Here is a 25067-nt window from a genome sequence, read left to right as displayed (position 1 = left end):
CCATTTATTTATTCCATTCTCTTTATCCCATGCAAACAAAATGACCCTTATCAAAATGATCCACGAGTAACCCTTATTTTCATAGTATCCCCAAAATGCCCTTAAACACATCCATAAATTCCGAAAAATGTCCTCTTTATGCCATGCCTAAATTGCTAATCAGACCTCAAATCATAAATGTTGCGTAAGCTTACTTGCAGTATACAAGTTGTTGTTATACAATCACGTTCTCCGTTAAAAAAACATTTTTATAAAAATAAATCGATTCATAAAATCTCAACCTCGAATCTTCCACTTTTGCAATCTCATTCAAGTTCATCGAGATCTACTTCAGGCAAGTTTCGCTTCTCTCTTCTCTCTTCTCTCTTCTCTTTACCCTAATTCCCTCATTTTTATCTTCTACTTTTTTTTTTTTTTTTTTCCTTCCTGTTTTAGATTAATTGATGAATTTGGGTTTTTGATTAGTATCGCCTATTATCCAGATCTGATTTTTAATTTCTTGTTAATGTTTAATTTAATTATTTTTGTTATTTGCATCAAATTGCATTTGGATTTTGTTGTTGTTTTTATCTTAATCAACGCATGTTATTTAAATTTTTTGGTAGATTTCGGTTAGTTTGGTGATTCAAAATAATTAAAATGATTTTTATTTTTTACAATTTTTGATATCTGTTGTCGAAATTTGAACGTAGTTGGGAGTGTAAATTTTACTAATTCATAGGAAATGTGGTGGGTTTTGTTAATGATATTGTATAATTATTCTGTACTACTTTAATTTGGTTGTTTAATTACTGTGATTTGCACTTTTTAGATCTGTTAATTGGCCTGAATATTATATAATGTGTATTGTTAAATTATAGGTAGATTTGATGCTGCAAAACGATTGGATTAGTTATATAGCTTAGATCAAGTTAGGTTGAATTGAGGATTGAGCTGTTTTGCTGGTTTTCTATTGCAATGGCTTCTTCGGAGAAGAGGATGCTGCGAATAAACCGGGTTTTCTTGTGCTTGTTCCTATTTGCTTTTGTTTGTGATGGATTTTACTTGCCTGGGACTTACATGCACACATACTCCAATGATGATGAAATATTTGCAAAAGTGAATTCGCTGACCTCCATTGAGACTGAGCTTCCCTTTAGCTATTACAGTCTTCCATATTGTAAGCCACATGATGGGGTTAAGAAGAGTGCAGAGAATCTCGGAGAGCTTCTCATGGGAGATCAGATTGACAACTCCCCTTACCGATTTCGGATGAATAGAAATGAATCTGTTTTCTTGTGTATTACTAGTCCTCTTAATGAACAGGAGGTAAAACTTTTGAAACAGAGAACTCGCGATCTATATCAGGTTAACATGATTTTGGATAATCTCCCTGCAATGAGGTATGCAAACCAAAATGGTGTAAAGATCCAATGGACTGGGTTTCCAATTGGATATTCTCCAGCAAACAGCAATGATGATTACATTATAAATCATCTGAAGTTTAAGGTTTTGATTCACGAATATGAAGGAAGTACTGTGGAGATTATTGGTACAGGGGAAGAAGGTATGGGAGTGATCTCAGAGGCTGACAAGAAAAAGACATCTGGTTTTGAGATTGTTGGTTTTGAGGTTGTTCCCTGCAGTGTCAAGCATGATCCTGAAGAGATGTCAAAACTTCACATGTATGATAACATTAATTCGATCAATTGCCCGGGGGATCTTGAAAGGTCTCAAATCATAAGAGAGCAAGAGAGAGTTGCTTTTACTTATGAGGTTGAGTTTGTGAAGAGTAGTACTAGATGGCCATCTAGATGGGATGCTTACCTAAAAATGGAAGGTGCACGGGTGCATTGGTTCTCCATTTTGAATTCCCTCATGGTGATCTTTTTCTTGGCTGGAATTGTGTTTGTAATATTTTTGAGGACTGTAAGAAGAGATTTGACCAGGTATGAGGAACTGGACAAAGAAGCTCAAGCACAGATGAACGAGGAGCTGTCAGGATGGAAGCTTGTTGTGGGTGATGTGTTTAGAGAACCTGAGCATGCTAAACTATTGTGTGTGATGGTTGGAGATGGTGTTCAGATTACAGGAATGGCCTCTGTGACTATTGTCTTTGCAGCTCTTGGTTTTATGTCACCTGCATCTAGGGGAATGCTGTTAACAGGAATGATAATACTATACCTATTGCTGGGGACTCTTGCAGGATACGCTGGTGTATACCTATGGAAAACCATCAAGGGAACACCCGATGGTTGGAGGTCTGTTGCCTGGTGGAATGCTTGCTTTTTCCCTGGGATTGTCTTTGTCATCCTCACTATGTTGAATTTCCTCCTTTGGGGTAGCAAGAGTACTGGTGCTATACCAATATCTTTATATTTTATCCTTCTCTCCCTTTGGTTCTGCATTTCAGTTCCCCTCACTCTGTTTGGAGGTTATCTTGGAACCCGAGCCGAGCCTATTCAGTTTCCTGTGCGCACCAATCAAATCCCCAGAGAGATTCCTGCTCGAAAATACCCTTCATGGTTGCTTGTTCTTGGTGCTGGTACCCTCCCTTTTGGAACCCTGTTTATCGAGCTTTTCTTCATTTTGTCCAGCATTTGGCTGGGAAGGTTCTACTATGTCTTTGGTTTCTTGTTTGTTGTCCTCTTCTTGCTGGTGATTGTTTGTGCTGAAGTTTCTGTGGTCCTAACTTACATGCATCTATGTGTTGAAGATTGGCGTTGGTGGTGGAAAGCATTCTTTGCTTCGGGTTCTGTTGCTCTATATGTCTTCCTTTACTCCATTAATTACTTGGTTTTTGATCTCCAGAGTCTCAGTGGACCTGTGTCAGCTCTACTTTATCTGGGCTATTCCTTAATTATGGCAGTTGCGATTATGTTGTCTACCGGCACCATCGGATTCCTTATGTCATTCTACTTTGTTCACTATCTGTTCTCATCAGTAAAGATTGATTAAGATCTACATACGAAGATTGCTACGTGATATGGCATTATCTACAGAGCAAAAGAGGAGATTTTGTTGACTATTTCTCCCATATTTGTCAAATATCCTCCTCGGGATGGACGAAAGGTTACTAGATATAGAGGATAAAAGCATTTAGCTGCATTTGAAGACCTGATGAAGCAAGGTCTTTTTTTTTTTTTTTTTTTTTTTTTTTTTTTTCTTCTTCTCTAGCATGTATTCTCTTTTTCTTTTTCTTCGTTTTTCCCTCTATTGTTTAGTTTTGAGTTGTATTCTCAATAGATGTCCTCGTTTATATACCGGTTACCACCGGCAGAATTGTACTCCATTGGATGTATTTTCATCAATTAGATATTTAGACCAAATGTTTGTTTCATTCACATTCTTCCTACATGCAGTATCATTTAATTTGAGTTTTGATATTAGACCAAATGTTTGTTTCATTCACATTCATGTAGTATCATTTTATTCGAGTTTTATGTCCGAGTCATTCGATGTTATAAGCTGCAACTTATTGATCTTCATAATGCTTGGAAAAGCAGCAAGCTTGATCATAATTTAACACCTTAAGTGCTGTCTGCAATGTGTAGAGACTAGAGAGGTTTTTATATATATATAGAACAACCTACTTAATTTGGACAATGACAGTAAGACACAATAATGAGCACTTGAACATGTTATGACTGCAAGAATGTGGACGAGAAAAGGAGAAATATGATATGATTCTAAGTAACTTGTTGTTCAAGGACACTCGAACCGATACCTAAGCCATGCTTGATCAAAAGCATCACCGGGATTTGCATTTCTAGGTTACAACCTAATTATTTCATCACAGTTTGTATATGGTTATAACAGCATTTCATTTTCAAGAGCTCAATACATTTTCAAGAACTCAATACATTACATTTACTCCCAATTATGTTATGAAATATATAGATAAAAATAGGATAAGGTTAGTCAGAAGATAATATTTCTGATAAGGATATGTGATCATAAAATAAGGGATGTCAGAAGATAGGATTTTGGTTAGATATAATGTTATTGGGAGCGATAAGATTTCTGATAAATTATAGTCGTTTTACATTTTTAAATCACAAAAAAATTTCACCATTTATATTATGACAAGTGTCACCCTTTTTAATCTAATTGACTGTTGCATTTTGGCTATTTTCTCTGCTTCACGCCTTCCACGCTACTTTTTACTTTTTATTTTCTCTCTCTCTCTCTCTCTCTCTCTCTCTCTCTCTCTCTCTCTCTCTCTCTCTCTTTTTCTTTTTTTTTTCATTAAAAGGATCTTTTTGGCAATTTCCACATTCATGAGGAAGCTAAAAAGGAAGCAAAAGGAGAGCTAAAAGGATTAAAATCCTCATTGCTGCTGGTGCTTAGCGTATGAATATCTTATATATCCTTTTAGCTAACTTTTTAGATGGCTATAATTATCCTTATTGATGTTCAAATGGCTAAAAGGATCCTCTTAAGCAAAAGAAATAGTAGATTTCTCTCTCTGATCATGAACATCAATAAGGATATATATCCTTTTTAGCTAACTTTTTAGGTGGCTAAAAGGATCCTTATTGATGCTCAAAGAAATGGTGATTTCTCTTTCTAAGCATGAACATTAATGAGGATATATATTCTATTAGCTAACTTTTTAGGTGGTTAAAAAGATCCTTATTGATGCTCAAATGGCTAAAAGGATTAAAGGATTCTCTAACATAAACAACGGGATATACAAATCCTTTCCCATTTTCTCTCCCCTTTCCTTCACATGACATATCACACTCTCTTTCCTCAACATCACTTCACGGTTCACACTATCTCCATTCTTTTACTCATTCTTTTTCTTAAATATTTTCAACATTAATAAGTATCCTTTCCCATTTTCTCTCTCCTATTTACATATACCCCACCATATATATTCCCTCTCCTATTAATACAATTAATAATTATTAAAGTATGTAAAAGATGTTTATTACTCCCTCCGCCCCTATTTATAGTTCCCATTTGGACTGTGTACATTTCCAATGCAACACTTTGACCGTAAATATCGTTAGTTGCATATTAGTAAATTAAAAAATATAACAATTGAATATTAATAATCTATTCATTGAGACGAATCAAATAAGACCCAACATGACTATGTTATCTCTTATATATTAAGAGTAATTTAGAAGTTTCTCTCACATTATGAATAGTGTCAAAATTACAAATGGGAACTATAAAACGGGGCGGAGGGAGTATATAATAATAATATAATAATAATAATAATAATAATAATAATAATAATAATAATAATAATAATAAATTTATTATTATTATTATTATTATTATTATTAGATCTCAAAAACAAATAATGTCATACAACCTACAAAAAATTAATAGGAAGCCCATATACAATCGGGGCCCCCACTGCTCGAGCTATAGCAAATCATATCCTAGTGAAGATATGAGCAGTAGCACGTGCCCCAAAGTCTTGAGTCTTCGAGAACCGCTGGATTCGCTTTAGCAATGCAACTACCTCCTTTTCTAATTCCCCAAGTGAAGAGAAAGAGATAGGAAGAAAGTCATATCCAATTGCTCGACAACTGGATTCTTACTTAACCCGCTTCCGATGAGCCGCATCAACTACAACCCGTCTAGGCAGAAAGTCAGACAACCTAGACTGTGTCAAAGGAGAAGACCCTATCAAGTCAACACAGACATCACGACAAAGTAACACATCTGCAGGTCTGAAGGCCCCGTCGTTCTCTCCAGACAACCCAATGTCAACCTTCTTTCTAGCCGAAATTCCAAATCGATAACAAACATCAACAAGAATATCCCGAAAAACATTATGCCGATGTTTAATAACCATCATAACGGCACAAGACACCGCGTGATCACCGAAAATATCCCCACTAAAAACCCTTGAACAAGCAGAGCACGACGTCGTGATAGAGAACAAATGAACACTCAACCGGTAGCACAACACACATTGGTATGTCTTGGCATTCATCGTCTGACCCAACTCCGAAATAGGGACCGCCCGAAGCCAAGTAAATGTGTGATCTCCTTGTTGTGATTTCCACAATGCTGATTGTTGAGGAGTTAAAGAATAAGTGGATTCTGCAGAAGTGGTAGCCTTTATGAAATATAAATCTGCCAATTTCTTCATGAGTTTAGGGGCAGCAACCTCACTAGGATTATTCAAAATGTCAAGCTCCACTGTTCCATTAAACAGACTCAACACATCATCAAAGGGTTGTCCAAGACCAACAATGCCAGCATGCCGAAGAAGCTGTGTCTGCAACCCAACAGACTATAACCGAGAAGCAAGAAAAGCATAATGACGAACATCACCTGCGGAATAAACACCAAGCCCTCCAAACGCAAATGGTAAGGTGGTAAGCCGCCACTGCCAATCGCCAAACCCAAGCCCCGAAGATGTAACAATACGCTCCAAGGAAGACCGAAGAGCCCCGTCGAATGTGTGCTGAGCTGTCTCAAAAGTATTAAGAGGGGGTACGCAATGCAAAGTAGAGTTTAGAAATTCCGGTACATGCCCTAAGTAACAACAAATCACACTGAGGATCATCCAGTATAGCAACCTTATCCATAAGTGCAATGGTCTTGGTCACGCTCTGCATCACAAGCTCACCACTAAAACCAAAATCGGAACTAGTGGGACCACCACGCAAAGGCCGAGCAATATTAGGTGGAAAGACACCTACAAGCCTGCTTCGAGGGTCTTTTGTAGGCCAGAAAAATTTAGTTTTTTCCAAATTAAGATGTAACCCAGAATGAGGCCCTTCCTCCATTATCAACTGCAGAACCTTCTCCACCACCAACATGTCACCAATAATAGTGATGTCATCCAAATACCAAGCCTGAAGACATACATCAAAAGCCTCTCCGATTTTACACACCATGGGTTTGTAAAACCAAAGCAAAAAGCAGAGGACCAAGGGATCACCCTCACCCCATGAGACGACCATAAGGTTTGGTCCCCATAATACAATATGGCTGGATTAGAATAGCAGAATTCAACCCATCACGAAATGCTCGGACAACGGCGATGAACTTCATGTAACATGACCAAACTGTCAACAAGATTGAACCCATTTTGGAAATCCACCAACAACATAGAAAGACTAACATTAGAACCATAGTCCTCCATCAACCGATTCACTGCATGAAGAATTGCCTCACCACCTGAAGAAACCCCAACACCAAATTGAAGACCATCAAAGTAACTCCATAAAGACTGGCCAACCATACATAACATCACCCACCTTTTAAACCAGACGCCGCCAAATAGTACCCACAACAATAGGACGAATACCACCACCGGGCTTGACAAGTGGTGTAAGAGGAACACTAGTAATATACTCTTCCAGTTGTTGCATAGGACATCTTCCAGCCAAAAAGAGATTGACCACCCCGGAAATAGAGTCAACTAACTTATCTGATACAGCCACAGCAGCACCACTGAAGCAATCCATAAGGTGCTAAGCAGGTAAACTGTCCCTATCACAAGATGTGCCACGTGGAAAACTCTTAAAGCGATCCAAAACAACAGCAGAAGTAGTAACGAGATGAAGGTGATCAACAAGTATATTAGGCTAGGATGGAGCTGGAAAAGTAGGGTGTTTAGACCGTAAATCCGCGAGAGTGGCCTCATTATAAGGAGCAACGCCTGAAGAAGAAAGAACCCGGACTGCAACAGTGTATTGGCCATCACAAATCTTCTTACGACACTTGATATTACGCTCCTCCAAATCAAGGTCCTCATCATCAACCACTGAGAAAGAAGGAGATTCTTCTGCCAAAGTATCCCTCACAAGTTGCAAATTACTATTTGTGCACTCCTAGAACAAATAGCACGGCAAATACTCTCTTCAAATGAGACAAAGTAAAGAGTCCTACAATGAGACCAAGTCAAGAGGGATGATCAGACAATTCCCAATTATGTTCCTTGTGAGGCCTTGTGCTCGTCAATTTTTAATACATTCAGGTCCTATAGCTTGTTGAGGCCATGCTGACGCGGTTCACAAGTAAGCTACAGATAGGCAATTTTATCTTTGATTCCGAGTAGGCAAGTATCTAGTTTGCTTTATTTATTTGTTAAAATTGTATTCAAAGGAGAAAAAAGAAGCTGAAAACCAGAGTATAATGATCAACCAAGCTTGAATTTTTGGGTTATGAGCCGGAATTTCAAACTGTTCAAAACTTTTATCACTACGCTCTTCTACAAGAACAAACATTCCCCTGTTAAAACTATAAAGTAAAGATGCAGTTGGGCAGGTCTATTACATATGGAGTTATATTTAAGAAAAACAAATATTAACTAAACTCGAGCACCATTGACAATGAGAAATGTGCCAATACAGGGATCTTCTGATTAGGCACTGATTTATACCATAAAACAAAAGGGTGCATAATTTTGTGATTACATGAGGCATTTGCTTTACATGGTTTTCTTGCCATCAGAGTTTGCAAGGCCTTGACAAATTTCCTGCAACTGGCTACGAAGGCTCTGGTTGTCCTCAAGCAACCGATCATATTCAAGAAGTAAGCCTTCAGATTGCATTTTCAAAGCCTCTGATTTAGATTCAGCAGATTTTACCTCATCTGTTTTGGCAGCGCACTCAGATTCCAAGGTCTTGATCCTAGACTTTAGGGAAGCAACCTCCTCCTCCATGGCTTTAAGATCCTCTGAACTACCATTCTTGGCATCATCAAAACTCCGACTTTGTTTCTTTACAGCCTCCATTGTCTTTCTGAGTAAGCGGAGTTCTCTGATATAATGATGCAATCTGTCCATCATCAGTCCAAGGAACAAGATGAATCCTGCACATTATCAATTAATTCAAATTTGTCAGTAGCCCATGATAATTGGCTTCTCTAAACACATGCTCAATTTCCCATTGGGGTGTGGTGGTAGATATTTCCTTAATCTATTTAATATACCAAGTAGGAAGACGTGGGAAAATAAGAATTAAAAAAGAAAAGAAACATAAAACATGCAGTATTATTCAACTTATTTATTGACTACGGTATCAGAAAGCACATACTCCATCTTTGCCTGATGCCTTCGTTTATCAGGTCACTGGATAAATGCTACAAGCGTAAAGAGCTTAAGGCATTAGGCATCATAATTTTTTCCCATTTCTTATGGTTTTCACCCTTTTCCCCATAATTGCATGTCTGGCATATTCAGTACTAATGACAAGTTCAGTAAAGTATGCAAATATCCACCAAAAGGGTTGGGAAATAACTTCAAACAAATAAAACCTAACAAACCAAGGAATCGCCTAGAAACCAGAAAATGACATATTAACCTTTCTAAGAGGCTAAATACAATTAAACCTAGCACATGGAGGTTTCCGCATCATAAAATACCCATAAGAGTATATGAACTCAATGGTGAGAGTCCTAGCCTAGATGACACACCAAAAATTATGGACTGCATCATCATGTAGTTGTCTGACAGCAAAGAAGCTTAAGCAATGATTTGCAGCTTAATTGTAAGCTAACAATCTGTATATAATAGAAAGGACTATCAGCTGTAGCTCAGCTAAAAATACACCCCCCCCCTCCCCCCGGCGCAACACATACACAAACACACAGAAAGTGTATCCTTCATTCCTTCTGCGGCTCTCAAACTATTGCAGAAACTCTTCAGCCATAAATCTATGCCAGCAATCTGTAAAATTTATTCACAAGCAATTTCTAGATTTCACTCCGTCTCCAGCTTCAGCTTTAGACAGAGTATTGTAATAGTTTTCAGGCCCATAGTCACAAACTCAATAAGCTAAACTACAGAGATTACTACTCATCAGTCCTCTAGCGGTCTATTGAAGGCAAACTGCGTATGCCACAATTCTCACTCTTCAACGTTTTTTATATTAATTCCTTCTAGTGAAGCCTAAAATTAGAGGAAAGCATTACATGATAATAATAACCTGGTCTCCGATCACTTCCATGAAGTATTGCAAATTCTAACCTTAAAATATGCTAAATATCAATAGTTCATGTCCTGCTTTAACTCACTATTATATGTAATATTTGTTGTGATGTATGTGTCAGGTATTATAATATCCTATGCTATTACCAAGTTTGTTCACGAGACTTTTATGAGCATAATGGCTCATTGCAGTCCTCTGAGCAAATGAAGTATGAGCTAGCTTGCAAAAAGTCCAATGATACTTCAAGTGTTATACACTTTTAAATTTGAGTATAATGATGGGGATAGACCTTAAAAAGATACTAACATAGACTTCATCTCTGGTTGAGGACTTAAAAATTGTGGTGGGCTCATAGTTTCAAATGTTTGATATCCCTGTGATTTCTAATGATTGAAACATATTGTATTTAATCACCCCTTTTCATTCTTCAAACTTCAAAAAACGCATTCCACATTAAGGAAATACAGAGTGCTGATTCAATTGTAAATGAGCAGTTTAACTAAGAAAAGTTCAAGATCAATTAATAATTCCATTTGAGTCCAATTGAAACTAAGCAGCTGAAAAATAAATCCCTCCACCACTCAGCTCTACAAGGTTTAATAAACTCTTGTAAATTGGGTTCATATCTTTTTTAAGATTAAAAATGTCTGCCACTCTGCCTAAGCGAGCCTCTATAAATTCATTACCCACAATTCTTTCATTGAGCCCCAATAAAAATCAAGCTTCTTGTTTTATTGTTTTATAAGGAAGGGTTATTGGTCTCTTTACATCAAGCCTTCATGCTGACTCAATGTTGAAACATCTCCTTGACATATAAATCCATCACCACATTTAATTCCATGATTAAATCAAATCAAGAAAATCCATTTTGTTTAGATGTGAGATTTCCACAAGGAAAACAATGAACTAATTTCAAGATAAAATGCCTAAATTAAGTTTCCCGATCCATTTCAAAAGTTGGTTACACTTGAAATGTACACACAAAAGAAAAAGTAAAACGACAAAAGTACAAATGTAAAGCAAACATACATATATTTCTTTTTCATCTATACTTAAATAATACTCCATCTGCCCAAAAATGGTTTAGCTTATAAATACAAAGTTCCTATTTGTATAAGATCCCACTATTATTTTAATACATCTTTATTTTCGCTACAATAAATTTAGGGCCCTCTTTCTCTCCCATTTTGAACAAACAAAGATACCCACTTTATTCTATGACATCTACTTTTTCAATTAAACAACACCTCACTATCTACTATCATACCCAATTTTCCTATTAAATAATAATAGATAACATCTCACAACTATGATGGGACTATGATGGGATGGAGGGAGTAAATAAATACTTATATATGATACTAAGACAAGTTTAACCATATTTTGAGAATACTAAAAAAAGCGAACAAGGGATGAGCATTATGCTGAAATAATTAGGTTGACAAATTTGAAAATGTCACCAAATATATCCAATATTCCAAGCATGTAAGGGGAAAAGTAATGTTCTTTTGGTTGATAAGGCAATAGACAAACAGAAAAAGTTCATTGTTGCCAAAGGATGTAACAATGATGAGAAACATAGAGTAGAAACAACTTAAAGCCTTCAACTAACCTTAGAAGGCTTAAAGTAAGCAATTGCTCGTATCATGATAGTAGAACTTTTTTTTAATTAAATAAAATGAAAAAAAAAAAATACAACAACAACAACAACAACAACAAAGGGGTGGGTTAACAAAATCAAGGGACAATTTGCAAGGGAATAACATGGTTTTCTATGCTTTATAATAGGGGAGTAGCATTTAAATTGCTAATAGTGATCTTTAAAGTGATAAACAACAACACAATCAGGACATAATAGTCTAATCAACAAAAGAATTAGCATGTATGCAATAGAATATTGTTTTCCTTTAAAAAGGCATAAGATACACACACAAAAGCAATGGTAACAGTGGGTTGTTGATACAAATAAAATAGATTATAAATTATCACTATAGGTTGTGCAAATCAGTAGCCCTAAAGAATATTGCAAGACTTTCTTGTAAACTCTACAAAGATTTTAAGTACAAAGTTTTCATGGGTGTCTTTGAACTTGAGAAAGAAGTAGATATGTAGTTTATATACTAGTAACATGATGGAGAAACATAAATAGCAAAAAGATAATCAAGCAGTAATGGATTATTTATATTAAAGCGAGTATGATACTAGTCCTAATTTTCCCAAGTTACAGCTATCTACATTTTATTTTACTTGCCCCATTTTTCTTTTGGACCCAATTTAATTGCCTCATTACCTTTCTACGAATTTTTTCTCTTTACTTCTTCTGAAGTTGGGACTACATTCACCCACTCTTTTATTCCCCGGTCAAAATTTCCACTTTTTTCACTTGGATAAAAGTGTGTGTAATGGACTGATATTACTCGATATAATAACAGTACAACGAAGGAGAAAACTCAGAAATTTGAGTAAACAAATTAATGGTTTCTTACAAATGATAGTAGTAGGTTTAGCCTACAAAGCTCCAATAGTGACTTGAGGTCACAACTCTCCTAAGGAATTACTCCAAAATTCTGCCTATCTATTTCCTTCCCTTACCTCTCTATTTATACTAAGGACTATTAACCCTAATAAACTAATAAAACTAGAATACCTATACTACCCCTCCAAGTTAGTCTATTACAATACCGGCCCCCTAAAGTTCTACCTTGTCCTCAAGGTGGTTTATAATCGGCACTTGAATCCCGGCCTTGGCAACATCGATCCCTAGTCCAACTCTTGAATGGGTCAAAACTGAGAGCAGGCTGCATAGAGGTTTGTTGTTCATTGCTGTAAGATAGTACTCTCTTCATGAGCCTTAGCGTCGTAGCAGAAAAATGCAGCATCTTGTCATGGGAAACAGTTGAATTTTGGGTGAAGTAAGTGATGTATGCATTGATATGACAAGTATGCAAGGTGGAGGAAAATGAGAGATAGTTTGGTATGAAGGCTTGGATCAAGTTGGCAAACGTTTGAATGGGTAGAGCTATGGGTTGGAGGGTGGCGAAATATGGGTAAAAATATAGGATAAAAAGATTGGGCTTTATGGACATAGAATTGGGCTTTATGCCAGCAAGCCCACAAAATTGCCTAACCTCATTAGGAATGGGTTTTAGATGGAGAAAAATCAACTCACGTGCCACAAAATGCCAATGCCGCCTAACATCTGCATGGTCAGCACTATGGTCAACAAATTTTGCCACATCAACACTCCTCACATTTACCATTCCACCCCTTCTAGTTCTTTCTACAATTGGCTTGCTCTCCAAACTTCAGTTGTACTTTTCTCATGTTCATCATCTGGACATGTCAGCTGTATTTCCCACCATGGTTGCCACCGTACTTCCCCATGTCTCCTGCCAGCGAAGAAGCATGAACCACTGCCTGGTCCACCACCAGATCCACTTCCTCCGGCCCCGCCCTTCTCAAAATTTCTTCCACCGTTGTAGATGTTGCCTGCCTTGCTGAAACCACCAGCACCACCAAAACCCGTACCGCCAGTACACCCACCAGCCTGGTTGCGAGATCCACCACCAGGTTCGCCCTTCTTGGATCCTTCCCCTTTGTTTTGACCACCACAACCTAGTTCAACTCTTCCGGCCATACGACCTGGACCACCGCCAGACCCACGCAACCCGCACCACCCTTCTCAATAACTCCTCTTAAACAACCACCACAAAAAATACCCGCCCTACTCCCTCTTACAGTATCGAAAACACCCCCATTTCCACGAGTTCCACCACCAAAATCGCCACCCGAGCCACCTTCGAAAACGCTAACCCCACCACCAAGACCACTAGCACCGATAAATCCACCCGTCAACCCACCAGCACGTCCATGAGGTACACCACCAGACTCGCTTGCACCAGATCTGCCCTTCATCCAGCCATCGCTTTCTCTCCACCACTAGCGGTGGTCTTGCCACCACTCTCAACTTTTCCGGCTAAAACTCCTGGACCTCCGCCGGAAAATCCATCTCCAAAATCACCGAGCCTTCCACTAGACTCGACTCCTCTAAAACCCCCGTCAAGGTTTTCCAGACTACCAACAGTAACACCCCCTACAAAAATTCCCTTATCATCCTCTAATCAAGGGTGTACCTGCTCCTCCACTTCATTATCTGCATTTTCAATCTCATCTTCCAATTTTGCGGGACAACCTTCTTCCTTGGTCTTTCTTGGAGAAGTAATAGAATTGGAATCTACTTCCTCTATTTAAGATTAATCACAACAGTAGGATGGTCACATAGTTTAACAGTGAAACGAGGGGACCAAAATGGGAATTTTTCATAATATATAGTATTATTAGTCAGGCAAAGGGGGTACATTTTATTGTTAGTGTAAGGGAAATATTATAGTACATGAAGGTGAATGGAAGAAAGAAATTTAAAAAAAAAAAAAAATAGTGCATATGGCCGATGGGGTTCTTGTCCCACATAATTAGTGTAGCAATAAACCGAAAATGAATGAAAAAGGAGAAGTGAAGAAACTATCAAGTTGCTTCGATCTTATGTTGGTGAATATAAGCGGGGAAATTTTAAGAGTTAAAAAAGCTTTGAAGAAGGGAATGTTCATGAATGCCTTCTCATATAAACAAATTGGTCTTATTAATGAGATGACGAGAAGGATCAGAATCAAAGGACATCCATAAGCCCACAATTACTAGGTTTATAACATGCTCAATCATTCTTGATCGTATATTCTATACAATAGCAATAGATCAATTTGAGAGAAATTTGCATAATGCTTCTTTAGCCAGAGAAGATTGTCCAGCCATGGACAATAATTTATAACAAAAAGGCAATTGAATATATTTGCAATTAAATAGTACCACAAAAAAAAGCACTGACCCTACCTCTCTACGATGCTTTTTCGAACAAATAGGATGCATGAGTTAATATTACACTCCATAATATGAAGTGTTAATAAAAGTTCAAATTTTGAATATGGACATAGAGAATAGTCAATTTAAAGAAACAATCTACTTGTCAAAGCAAGAAAATACACCTAATTAATGATGAACTAGTTTTCTCTCGTGCGAATGGCAAGGCTTTTTTAAAAATATGGAAAACTAGAGAGAGAATAAATCAATATGTTACCAAATACAAAATGATTATCTTAAAAATTATATGTCTCACTTTTTGGATACAAACACGATAGATTGTTATCTTGACTTTCAATTAATATGTTATAAATTATTTTCCCTTCATTCATAAATGGAAAAATTGACATTTGCTACCATCAAAAGAACCGTGTGTCACATTTGCTATTTGTTTAATTTTTTATTTTATTTTGCTACCACCCAAATCCCTAAAATATATATTTCGCTACCAAATGACTTATGTCGTTACTGTTTCCGTTAGTTGGGTTTAGCCACCGTTCAACCACCTTGCAACACCCCTCCACCTCACTGCCACCCCTCCCCTCTGCCGGCGCGACCCCACCCCCCTCCCTTTAACCCACCTACGCAGCCAACCCCCCTCCCTTTTCCCGTTTTTGCTGCCGTGACCCCACCCTGAACCGGAAACCACCCCCTTTTCCTTCCCCCCACCGGAAATCGGCCCCCTTCCCTGTTCCCCCGACCGAAATCGACCCCCCTCCCCTTCCCCTACCCTTTCGGCCATCCCTAATCCTAAACCACCAGCCCCAAATCATCTAAACGAATTTTAGGGTTTAGCTTATGGTGGTGGTTTAGGGTTAGGGATGGCCGAAAAGTGTAGGGGAAGGGAAGGGGGGTCGATTTCGGTGGAGAGAGCGGGGAGGGGGCCGATTCAGGTGGGGGGAGGGGAAAAAAGGTGGTTTCCGATTTGGGGTGGGGGTCGGGGAAGCAAGAAGGGGAAAAGGGAGGGGAGTTAGCTGCGTAGGGTGGGGGAAAGGGAGGGGGGTGGGTTCGCACCGGCGCCGGCCAAAGCTCTGGACGCCGGCAGGGGGTAGCAGAGAGGTGGAGGGGTGGCTGGGTTACTTTATTTTTTTTTTAAATTTTAATTTTTTATTTTTTAATAAATTTAACGGGAACCTTAACTGATTCCGTTAAGTGATAGTAAAATTTTAATTATGTGATTTTAGGTGGTAGCAAAATAAAATAAAAAATTAAATAGATATCAAATATGACACAAGGTTCTTTCGCTGGTAGTAAATGTCAATTTTTCCTTCATAAATGATGTATTTGTATTTAAAAGTTCAAATTGCTAATTTAGTGTCTTTTCCATACATACGTCAAACACTATTAAATATACATTTTAATGAATAAATTTTACAGGTTGTTTGGAAGGGTCTAAAGAATACAAAATCTCAATGTTGGGAAAACTTGAAATACCACACTACCCTTGCTAACTTCTCTTATTAATATTCCATACAATATCTCGCTGCAACTTTCGTCAAGTATGCAACCATGACTACTTTTTTATTATTTTTTTTTTATTATTCTATTCCTTTCCTTGAATATCACTTATCATAGCACAGCTTATTTAGAAATCTTCAAAAGGAGAATTGGTAATTATATAAAATAGTGGATGTTGGCATGATCTAATGGCTAGAGTTTAATCAAGTAAAACCAATTGTCCCATAGATTCTTTTATAAAAGTGGTAGGTGCACTGAAGGGTAATGATTTGCTCATTTAAAATTTTTAAATCAGCAAAATATATCAAATAATAAAAAAACATACCCTTGGGTGTATCTAAAAAATTTATTTATCCACAACCTCTACTGATTGGGATTACTTGGACAACCTTTTATTCTACTCGCATTAAAACGAGTGCTTTTAAGAGTAATATTAAACAATGGCAATGACTGAATGAACAATTGAAGGTGAACTAATTGAACAATTGATCTCACCACTCTACATTGTTCAGACAACGATTGAGGTTTCAAAAACAAATATCGACCCATGAGTCTAATACAAGTAATACATAAAGATGATGCATGGACACACTAATATGAGTTCAATTATCAAATATGGACACGAATAAGGAATCTACATACCAAAGCGAGAACATATGACTCATCAAAAAGAAGGCCCAAATACCCCTATCTAATTCTGATTATTGATGCTCACAAATTAATTGAACTATTAAACTAACAGAACAAATTCAATATATTTATTTAGGTGAATGAATCAATCTAAAATTCCTAAACATTAACAACATCATATAGTTCCTTCAATTAGATCTCTGATCATTCAACTACCAAAAATTAAAAAATCAAACAACTCAATTACATACCAAAATACAGAATAAATAACCTAATTCATCAATTCACGAACAAATAAAATACAAAAAAATTGAAGAAGATCGTACCCATAAGAGAAGTATCGAGAAGACTGCGAGTAAACAAAACCTGATCAGTAGGATTGATGGTACCAGGCTCAATTTCACGCTGTTGAAAAGTGAGGATGCTTGAGATGCTGGTAACGAGCAAAACGAGAATGGTGCCGCCAACAGTGGTGATGACAACAGGTCCTCTTCCTCGCTTCATTCGATCTAAACCCAAGATTACGAGCTTTCGCAATGGAGTTCTGAACAGAAGTAGCAGAATTACTGCCATTTCTACGAAGATTATGGAGAAAAGTAGATGAAGCATGGTTGATCAATTGGAAGAATGAAGAACCCTAATTTTTGAGAGGGAAGAGAAAGTGAAAAGAGGGGTTTTAGAGAGTGGAGCGAAAGTTGAGAGTTTGGTGTCGTCGGCTATTAATTGCTGTGGGAATCAAATTCAACTTCAATCAACTACTTTGAAAAGTTTGACGAGAATCTTGTTGAGAGAAAAATGAGAATGGTGATCTCATACGTTTAAATTTAAACTCACGAATTTGGAATTTTCGGAAACGGTGGGCTTATACCAGATTACCAGGTGGAATCATTAAAGACAATATTTCGGATTTCAAAAATAAACTAGTTTTAAACCTGACGTCCTGAACGATGTAAGGATTACTAACGTATGAACATCAATAAAGACTTGCATATCCTTTTAGTACCTTTTTAGATAGCTAAAATAATTCTTATTGATTCCCAAATGGCTAAAAGGATCCTCTAAAGCAAAAGAAATGGGAGATTTCTCTATAGAGCATGAATATCAATAAGGATATATATCCTTTTCGCTAATTTTTTGAGTGGTTAAAAGGATCCTTAGAGCACCTAGGGGTGTCCATTATTCGGATAAAAACCAAAATCCAATCCAATCCAATCCAAGCCGAATTATCTATTCGGATCGGATCCAAACTTTAAATTGGATCGGATCGAATTGAATTTTTTTGAAAATTCGGATTATTGGATCAGATTAACGTTGTTCGGATCCAAAAAACCGAAATAACCGAATTATGAAAGCGTTATTTTACAAAAAAAAATATTGTTAATAATAATCATGTTAAACTATGTTATGATTATAATAATATTAATCATGTAAACCTATGTTTTCAATACTTGTATAAATCATGTACTACTATACTTTCAAGAATTGAAATTTTATTATTGCAATTTTATTTTTATAATCGCATTAGAACCGAAAAAATTAGCAAAGTTTTTTAATTCGAATTTTCGGATTGGATTTGGTAAGTAATTCGGATCGGATTGGATTTGAAAATTAAAAACCGAAATTTATTTTGGATCGGATTGGTTTTGGGCTAAATCCAAACCGAAAACCGAATGGACACCTGAGCACCAGCAACAATGAAGATTTGTATCCTTTTAGCTCACTTTTTTGTTGGTTAAAAGGATCCTCATTGATGTGCAAGAGGGGGAGAGGATCCTCTTAAGAAGAGGAAATGGTAGTTTCCTCTTAATGGAAAGGATCCTCTTCCTTAGCTCTTGTGCAAAAAGCTTTATTATTTTTAGTTTTTGTTTTTTTTTAAAACTACTATATTAATAAATAATTATATTAACAAGAGTGAGAATATATATGGTGGGGTATATGTAAATAGGAGAAAGAAAATGGAAAAGGATCCTCATTGATGTTGGAAAAATTAGATAAGGCGAATGAGAAAAGGGATGGAGATAGTGGAAAGTGATGTGGAGGAAAGAGAATATGATGTGTCAATTGGAGAAAAAAAAGAAAGAAAATGGGAAAGGATATATTTATCCTCACCATTATTGATGCTCTAATTATTAATGCTCAAAGAAATGGTAAATTTCTATATCATTTTGGAGCATAAATATTGATAATGATGCTACAATCCTTTCCCATTTTCTCTCTCTTTTCCTCCACTTGACATATCACACTCCTTCCTTTCACACAGAGCCTGTTCTATACACCCAGGTGTACAGTGCACCCGGATAATTTACTCGTTAATTTTTGCTCATTCAATAAATAAGCAGAATATTTTTGCTTTTTTTTTTTTTGAAGAAAACTGAGCAAAGTATTACATTAATCAATTGAAAGGGAGTCCATGAGTACATACGGACCTATCTCTTTGGGTACATGATTCACCCAAGTTTGTTCAACTCCAAAAGGAAAGAGCTTAGCGAGATTATGTGCTACACAATTACCGTATCGCTTTACATGAGAAAAATAAATAGCTTTAAAACTATTACAAAGTGATAGGATATCCCCAAGAACAATTTCAATATCAGTAGAAAATGTTGCACCTTAGGACAGACGCTCGACCACAAACTTGCAATCTGATTCAAGAATCACCTCCTCGAAACCACCACTCTAACCCATTTTCAGAGCCATCAAAAGAGCCTTTTGCCTCTGCTAAATTAGGAGGGCTAGTGCGCACGGGTACGCCTAACAGCAGCACATAAAACCTTCCCCCACAATCTCGAGCAACCGCACCTAACCCCACCATCCTTCATCAGTAAGTGAAGCATCAGCGTTGATTTTAACAACATTTGTAGGTGGAGCTATCCATTTGTTCGGGGTGCGATTAGAGCTGAGAGTTGTAGCTTTACTAACACGAGTAGTGTAATTCCCAACCTCCTCAGCATACCTGAACACCCTATCAACATTCATCTCGTTTGGGGTGGTTTTATTTTCAAAGATTTTGAAATTTCTTTCACCCCAAATACACAAAGCGAGAAACATTCCCGTTTGCTTGGTTTTTGCGTCTAGGTGTTCCCAGCTAATAACCATATCACACCATGAGCTGAACCCGTCCCTCTGTTTCATTGTTGCGCATTGACAAACCCACAAGGTCTGAACTCGCACACAGTTTGCAAAGGCATGGCCAACCGTTTCTTCGTCAGTATTACACCAAGCAGCAAGAGTCATTGGACATATGCCGATGTTTAAGAAGGCTACGCACAGGCAAAGTGTTAGTACATAATCTCCAAAAGAAATACTTCACCTTCAGGGTGACATTGGCTTTCTAGATTTCTATCCACGCTTGGTGAAAAAGATCAAGATCACAACCCTTTCCCAAAATATAAGCAGATTTTACAGTGTAGTCCCCGGTTTGAGAGAAAGCCCAAGTTTGCTCATCATCTTTGCCATTCTCGCTAAGTGGAATTGCCATAATGCATTGGGCATCCCTTTCAACAAAATGCTCTTCAATAATCTCATAATCTCACTCCCTTCGGTCAGTGTCAATAATATCACTCATAGTAGTTAGAGTAGGCACTTCCACGCTTAGAATAAAACGGACCTCTGCATCGGCAACCCAGGGAACCTTTCATAAATTAATCCGCTTTCCATCACCCACCTGCCATAGCACACCCTCCTTCACAAGACTCTTTGATGACCAAATACTCCTCCATGAGTAGCTCCCTGCATATCTTAGATAGGACTTTAGAAAATTAGAATTGGGGTAATACTTTGCCTTGAAAACCCGTCCAAGCAGAGAGTTCGGGGCTTTTCACTAAACGCCAAGCTTGCCTCCACAATAATGCATCATTAAAAATAGCGAGGTCTCGAAGCTCCATTCCCCTGAGGCATTTGAGCGTACACATGGAAGACTAGTTTTTCCAATGGGTTTTCCTCCTTACTCCATCCGATCCCCACTAAAATCTTGCCATTGCCGATTAAATTGATTGAATAACCGACCCCAGCAATTTACATACACCCATCAAATAGGTAGGAATCACTTGAATAACAGATTTCAACCGAATTTCCTTTCCGGCACGTGAGAAGAGCTTCTCTTTCCAACCTTGAAGCTTTTTCCGGATTCTGTCGAATAAGGCCCTAAAAACTGCTCTTTTCGAACGCTCGAAAATAGTACGGATACCCAAATACTTCTCATGTCTGTCAACAAGTCGCATATTTAAAAATCCCTATTCCTTTCACTCTAGACTCACCCCCGTACTGAAAGAGACCTCCGATTTGTCAAAATTAATTTTCTGCCCGGATGTCTGTTCATACTGGTTGAGAATATAAACTACAATTTCGCATTCCTGACGGTTGGCTCTAGTAAAGAGTAAGCTATCGTCTGCAAAGAGAAGATGGGAGATTTCGGGGCCATTACAACTTGCTTTGATCCCATGTAGACACATCTCCCGAACTTTACTCTAAAGCATGCTCGAAAAAACATCAACAATCAGAATAAATAAATAGGGGGAAAGAGGATCCCCTTGCCAGAGCCCCCTAGTAGGAGACACCGACCCACAAATTCCTCCATTAATGACAAAGGAATACGACACCGATGTAACATAATCCACCAAGTTGACCCATCTTCCATCAAATCCCATGGTAAGCAACATTTTTCGGAGAAAGCCCCATTCAACTCTATCATAGGCTTTACTCGTATCGAGCTTCATAGCCACATCACACCTTCTTCCCTTATTTCTATACTTCATAGTGTGAAAAATCTTTAGAGCAATTAAGGCATTATTAGTGATAAGACGACTCGGGACAAAAGCACTCTGATTTTCTGAGACAATTTCTAGAAATTTTTTTTTTAGTCTAACCACAATTGATTTAGAGACTAATTTATAGAGTACATTGAAGAGAGCGATAGGTCTAAATTCCACTGTAGTAGTAGGCTTTTTAACTTTCGGAATTGATGAATGTCATTTATGGCACTCATTTAGCTTCTTTTAGGATGATTTTTCATTGCTTTTGCATCTCTTTTATCTCCTTTCTCTAGTTTTACATGTATTTTCTCTATTTTGCATTTTCTTTAGTTGTTCTCCTATTTTCTTGCTTTTATTAGTTTATTTGGCATTTTCTCCTTTACTTGTTTGCTTTTCTTTGATTTTAGAAAGATGGTAATGTTCGAGAAGCTCATTGGCATTCTCTCGGGGCATACAAGGCCAAGAATAAAACCCAGTGCCTCCTCTTGAAGCTCAAAGGTGTTAGAGTGCAAGAGTCAAGTCTTCAAGGCTGCGCTCTCATGCCGCGTGGACATTAAAGACTGTTTTGAACCCACCGTAAGGGCCTCAAGTGACTGACTCCCCAACATGCATCATGTGGAACGCACGGGGGCATCATCGAGTGCACGAAGCCAAGCTCCCCTGCTCCCAGGCGCGGCCGCGCGCGAGGGAGGAGTGGCCGCGCAGGTGGCTGGCGCGGACGCGTAGATGCCAGGAGCGGCCGTGCATCTCTCTCTCCCCTGTTCCGTACCCATTTTGTTGCGGCCGCGCTTAGGGATGAGAGGTCGCGTCTTTTGAGTTTTCTTTTGGACGTCTAACTAACTTCTCCTTAGTTAGTTTTACTATATATAGAATTCCTTCATTTCTAGAAAGGGGATAAGCTTTAGATTTAGTTTTTGATGAAATTTTGATTAGAATTTTAGAGAGGGAAGCTCTTGATTTTGAAGATTTTGTTCTTAGACTTTAGAGAGAGAAACTTGGTGATGTTGATGAATGCTACTTTCAGTCTTCTTCCTCTTTGATTTTGATCAAAGTTTTGTAAGAATTCTTTACTCTTTAATGAAATTTCATGTTTGATTCTTAATTTTTGATTGAATTACTTGTTGTTTGTTTGATTTGATTTTTGATAAGTTTGAGCATATTTTGATTACTATGTTGATGATGAAATTTGTGATTATATTAGTTTTGTTGTTCAAATTTGCAATGAGTAGTGAGTAGGCTACTAGTTAGGGATAGGGTGAAGCATGTATGAGTGATAATTCATGATTAATTGGGGGATTTTGATTGATCATCATTGTGATTAAATTGGTTGGTGAAATTTGTGCATGTGTTTGATATCTTGAGGAGTGATCAACCTTAACTATCATGCTAGATTACATAATAGGTTTCAATGACACGAAAAATTGATTTGGAAGCTATTATTATCGATTGATCTTAATTTGCGATTTTCCTTTGAAGTCATTTGTAGAGACATCTATCTTGACCCTAGGTTATAGCTCTTTGAGTGATTTTTATTGCATTTGTTGCTTTCCCTCGCATTGTATGCTTGATCGATTTCTTTCCCAATTAGCGTGCTTATCATGAGTGCATGTGGATCTCGACTCCCTAGCATTCTTTATATCATTCTTGTAATCGTTTAATTGCGTTGTTAGGTTTTCTAGACCAACCCTCATTTAAGCTTCGGAATAGCTTAGCTTGAGACCGTAGTACATACCACATTCCCTTGGGTTCAACCCGGACTTACCCCTATACCTAAGGTTGGGTTTGGTTGTACAAATTTTGTTTTGATTGGGGAACTTAGTTACCAACGACCAAGGTTTATCCCGCGTCAAAAATGGCGTCGTTGTCGGGGAATGGCATGGTTATTTGCTATTGTTGATTGAGTCTATTCCATTTATTTGAAAAATACAAAAAGATTTTCTTTCTTTTAGGCTACATTTGTAGTCGTGCTACTAATTGTTTCTTTTGAGATTGTATACATAGAGGAAGTGGTCGTTCTCTAGTGCCATTTGAAGCATGGGAGAAAATCCTACAGTAGCATTGAAGGAGCTATGAGTTCTGGGAGCCTATAGGTATGAGATTGGGATTGCTCTACCTATAACACTGGCAACCGACTTTGAGATTAGACCGGCCATGATTACTTTGATAGAGAGGCGTTAATATAGTGGTGCAAAGCATGAGAGTCCCCTCAATCATCTTAAGGAGTTCGAGAAGTATTGCAACACAATCAAGGTGAATGGGATTTCTTAAGAGTTTATTCGCCTTAAGCTTTTCCTTTTTTCTCTCATTGGACGTGCATTGGAGTGGTTGGATAAGGAGGTGAAACCAAACTCCTTGAGGACATGGGATGAAGTGACTAAGGAGTTTCTATCTCGGTTCTATCCTCAAAAGAAAACGGCCGAAGCGAGAGCTCTTATCCAAAGCTTCAAGCAAAAACCCAATGAAAGTCTTTATGAGGCATGGGAGAGGTATAAGGAATACCAAAGAGAGTGCCCACACCATGGGATTCCTACCTACCAAATCATTTAAATATTCTATGGAGGTCTAAGCCCTCGAGGAAAATCTTGCCTTGATGCGGGAGCCGGAGGACCAATAATGAACAAGAAGGAGGAGGAAGTGGTGGACGTCATTGAAGATGTAGTGAGGCATTATATGGATTGGCAAGATGATGAGCGTGAAACAACAAGCAAAAGTGGTGCTTCGGTGTACTCGATTGATCATATCAATGCCATCAACAACTTGTCTTCACAAATCTCGAAATTAGGGAAGGAAATGACCTCTTTCAAAGCCAAACTTGAGAGTGCTTCTTCTCATGCACCGATTCTTCCCTCCCAAAATAAGGGGAGAGGTACATTTCCTAACTCAAATCCCCTTCCCCCTTCTAGCAACATGTCTAGTGGTTATATGTTTTGTGATTTGTGTGAATCATATGACCATGATGTTTCAAATTGTCCTAATGATTCTTTTGATGGATGTGATGATTATGTTGGCAATGAGAATGAACATGTGAACTATGTGTCTAATAACAATGTTTGACCTAGATTTGATAATCAAATAAATAATGGGAATAGGAAATATCATAATGGGAATTTTGATAATTATAACCACAATGGGGGTTATAGAAACCAAGGTTTCCGAGGCAACTATAACCATCAAGGTTATGGTGGTCAAAACCAAGGGCAGGATATGGGAACCATAATCAAAATTATGGTGATCATAACCAAGGTGGCCAAAATCAAGGTCAGGGAAATTGGAGTAACCAAAATAGGGGCAATTTTCAAAATAACAATCAAAGGGGTCCCCCACCTGATTTCACTCCAAAGGCTCAAGGCTAAAATGATAGTTCTTATGACCAATCATCTCCTTCAAGAGGTAGTTTGGAGGATGTCATTGAAAATAAAATCAA

The 25067-nt window shown here is 37.7% G+C and overlaps 1 protein-coding gene, 1 non-coding gene and 1 pseudogene across 3 annotated transcripts; 1 reads left to right on the top strand and 2 right to left on the bottom strand.

Annotated features, from left to right (window-relative positions):
• The first annotated feature begins 177 nt into the window (after positions 1–177).
• LOC145589515 (transmembrane 9 superfamily member 12 pseudogene) lies at positions 178–3323 on the top strand (annotated as a pseudogene). The gene is made up of 2 exons (XR_014101702.1): positions 178–334; positions 861–3323. The product of XR_014101702.1 is annotated as a transmembrane 9 superfamily member 12 pseudogene (transcript).
• A 4798-nt stretch (positions 3324–8121) lies between these two features.
• On the bottom strand, positions 8122–17780 carry LOC145587630 (uncharacterized). Its single transcript, XM_081644358.1, has 2 exons — positions 17219–17780; positions 8122–8772 (listed from the first exon to the last, which is right to left on the bottom strand). The coding sequence occupies exons 1-2, from the start codon at positions 17499–17501 to the stop codon at positions 8390–8392; spliced, it is 666 nt and encodes a 221-aa protein (XP_081500484.1). The 5' UTR covers positions 17502–17780; the 3' UTR covers positions 8122–8389.
• Positions 17781–24062: 6282 nt separating this feature from the next.
• LOC145590359 (small nucleolar RNA R71) lies at positions 24063–24168 on the bottom strand. Its single transcript, XR_014101975.1, has one exon. It is a non-coding gene; the product is annotated as a small nucleolar RNA R71 (small nucleolar RNA).
• Between the last annotated feature and the right edge of the window lie 899 nt (positions 24169–25067).

The sequence above is a fragment of the Chenopodium album genome, chromosome 17, assembly GCF_948465745.1.
Source record: "Chenopodium album chromosome 17, dcCheAlbu1.1, whole genome shotgun sequence".
Lineage (NCBI taxonomy): Eukaryota > Viridiplantae > Streptophyta > Magnoliopsida > Caryophyllales > Amaranthaceae > Chenopodium > Chenopodium album.
The sequence above is the reverse complement of the archived record's forward strand: the minus strand, read 5'-3'. Positions and strand labels throughout refer to the sequence as shown.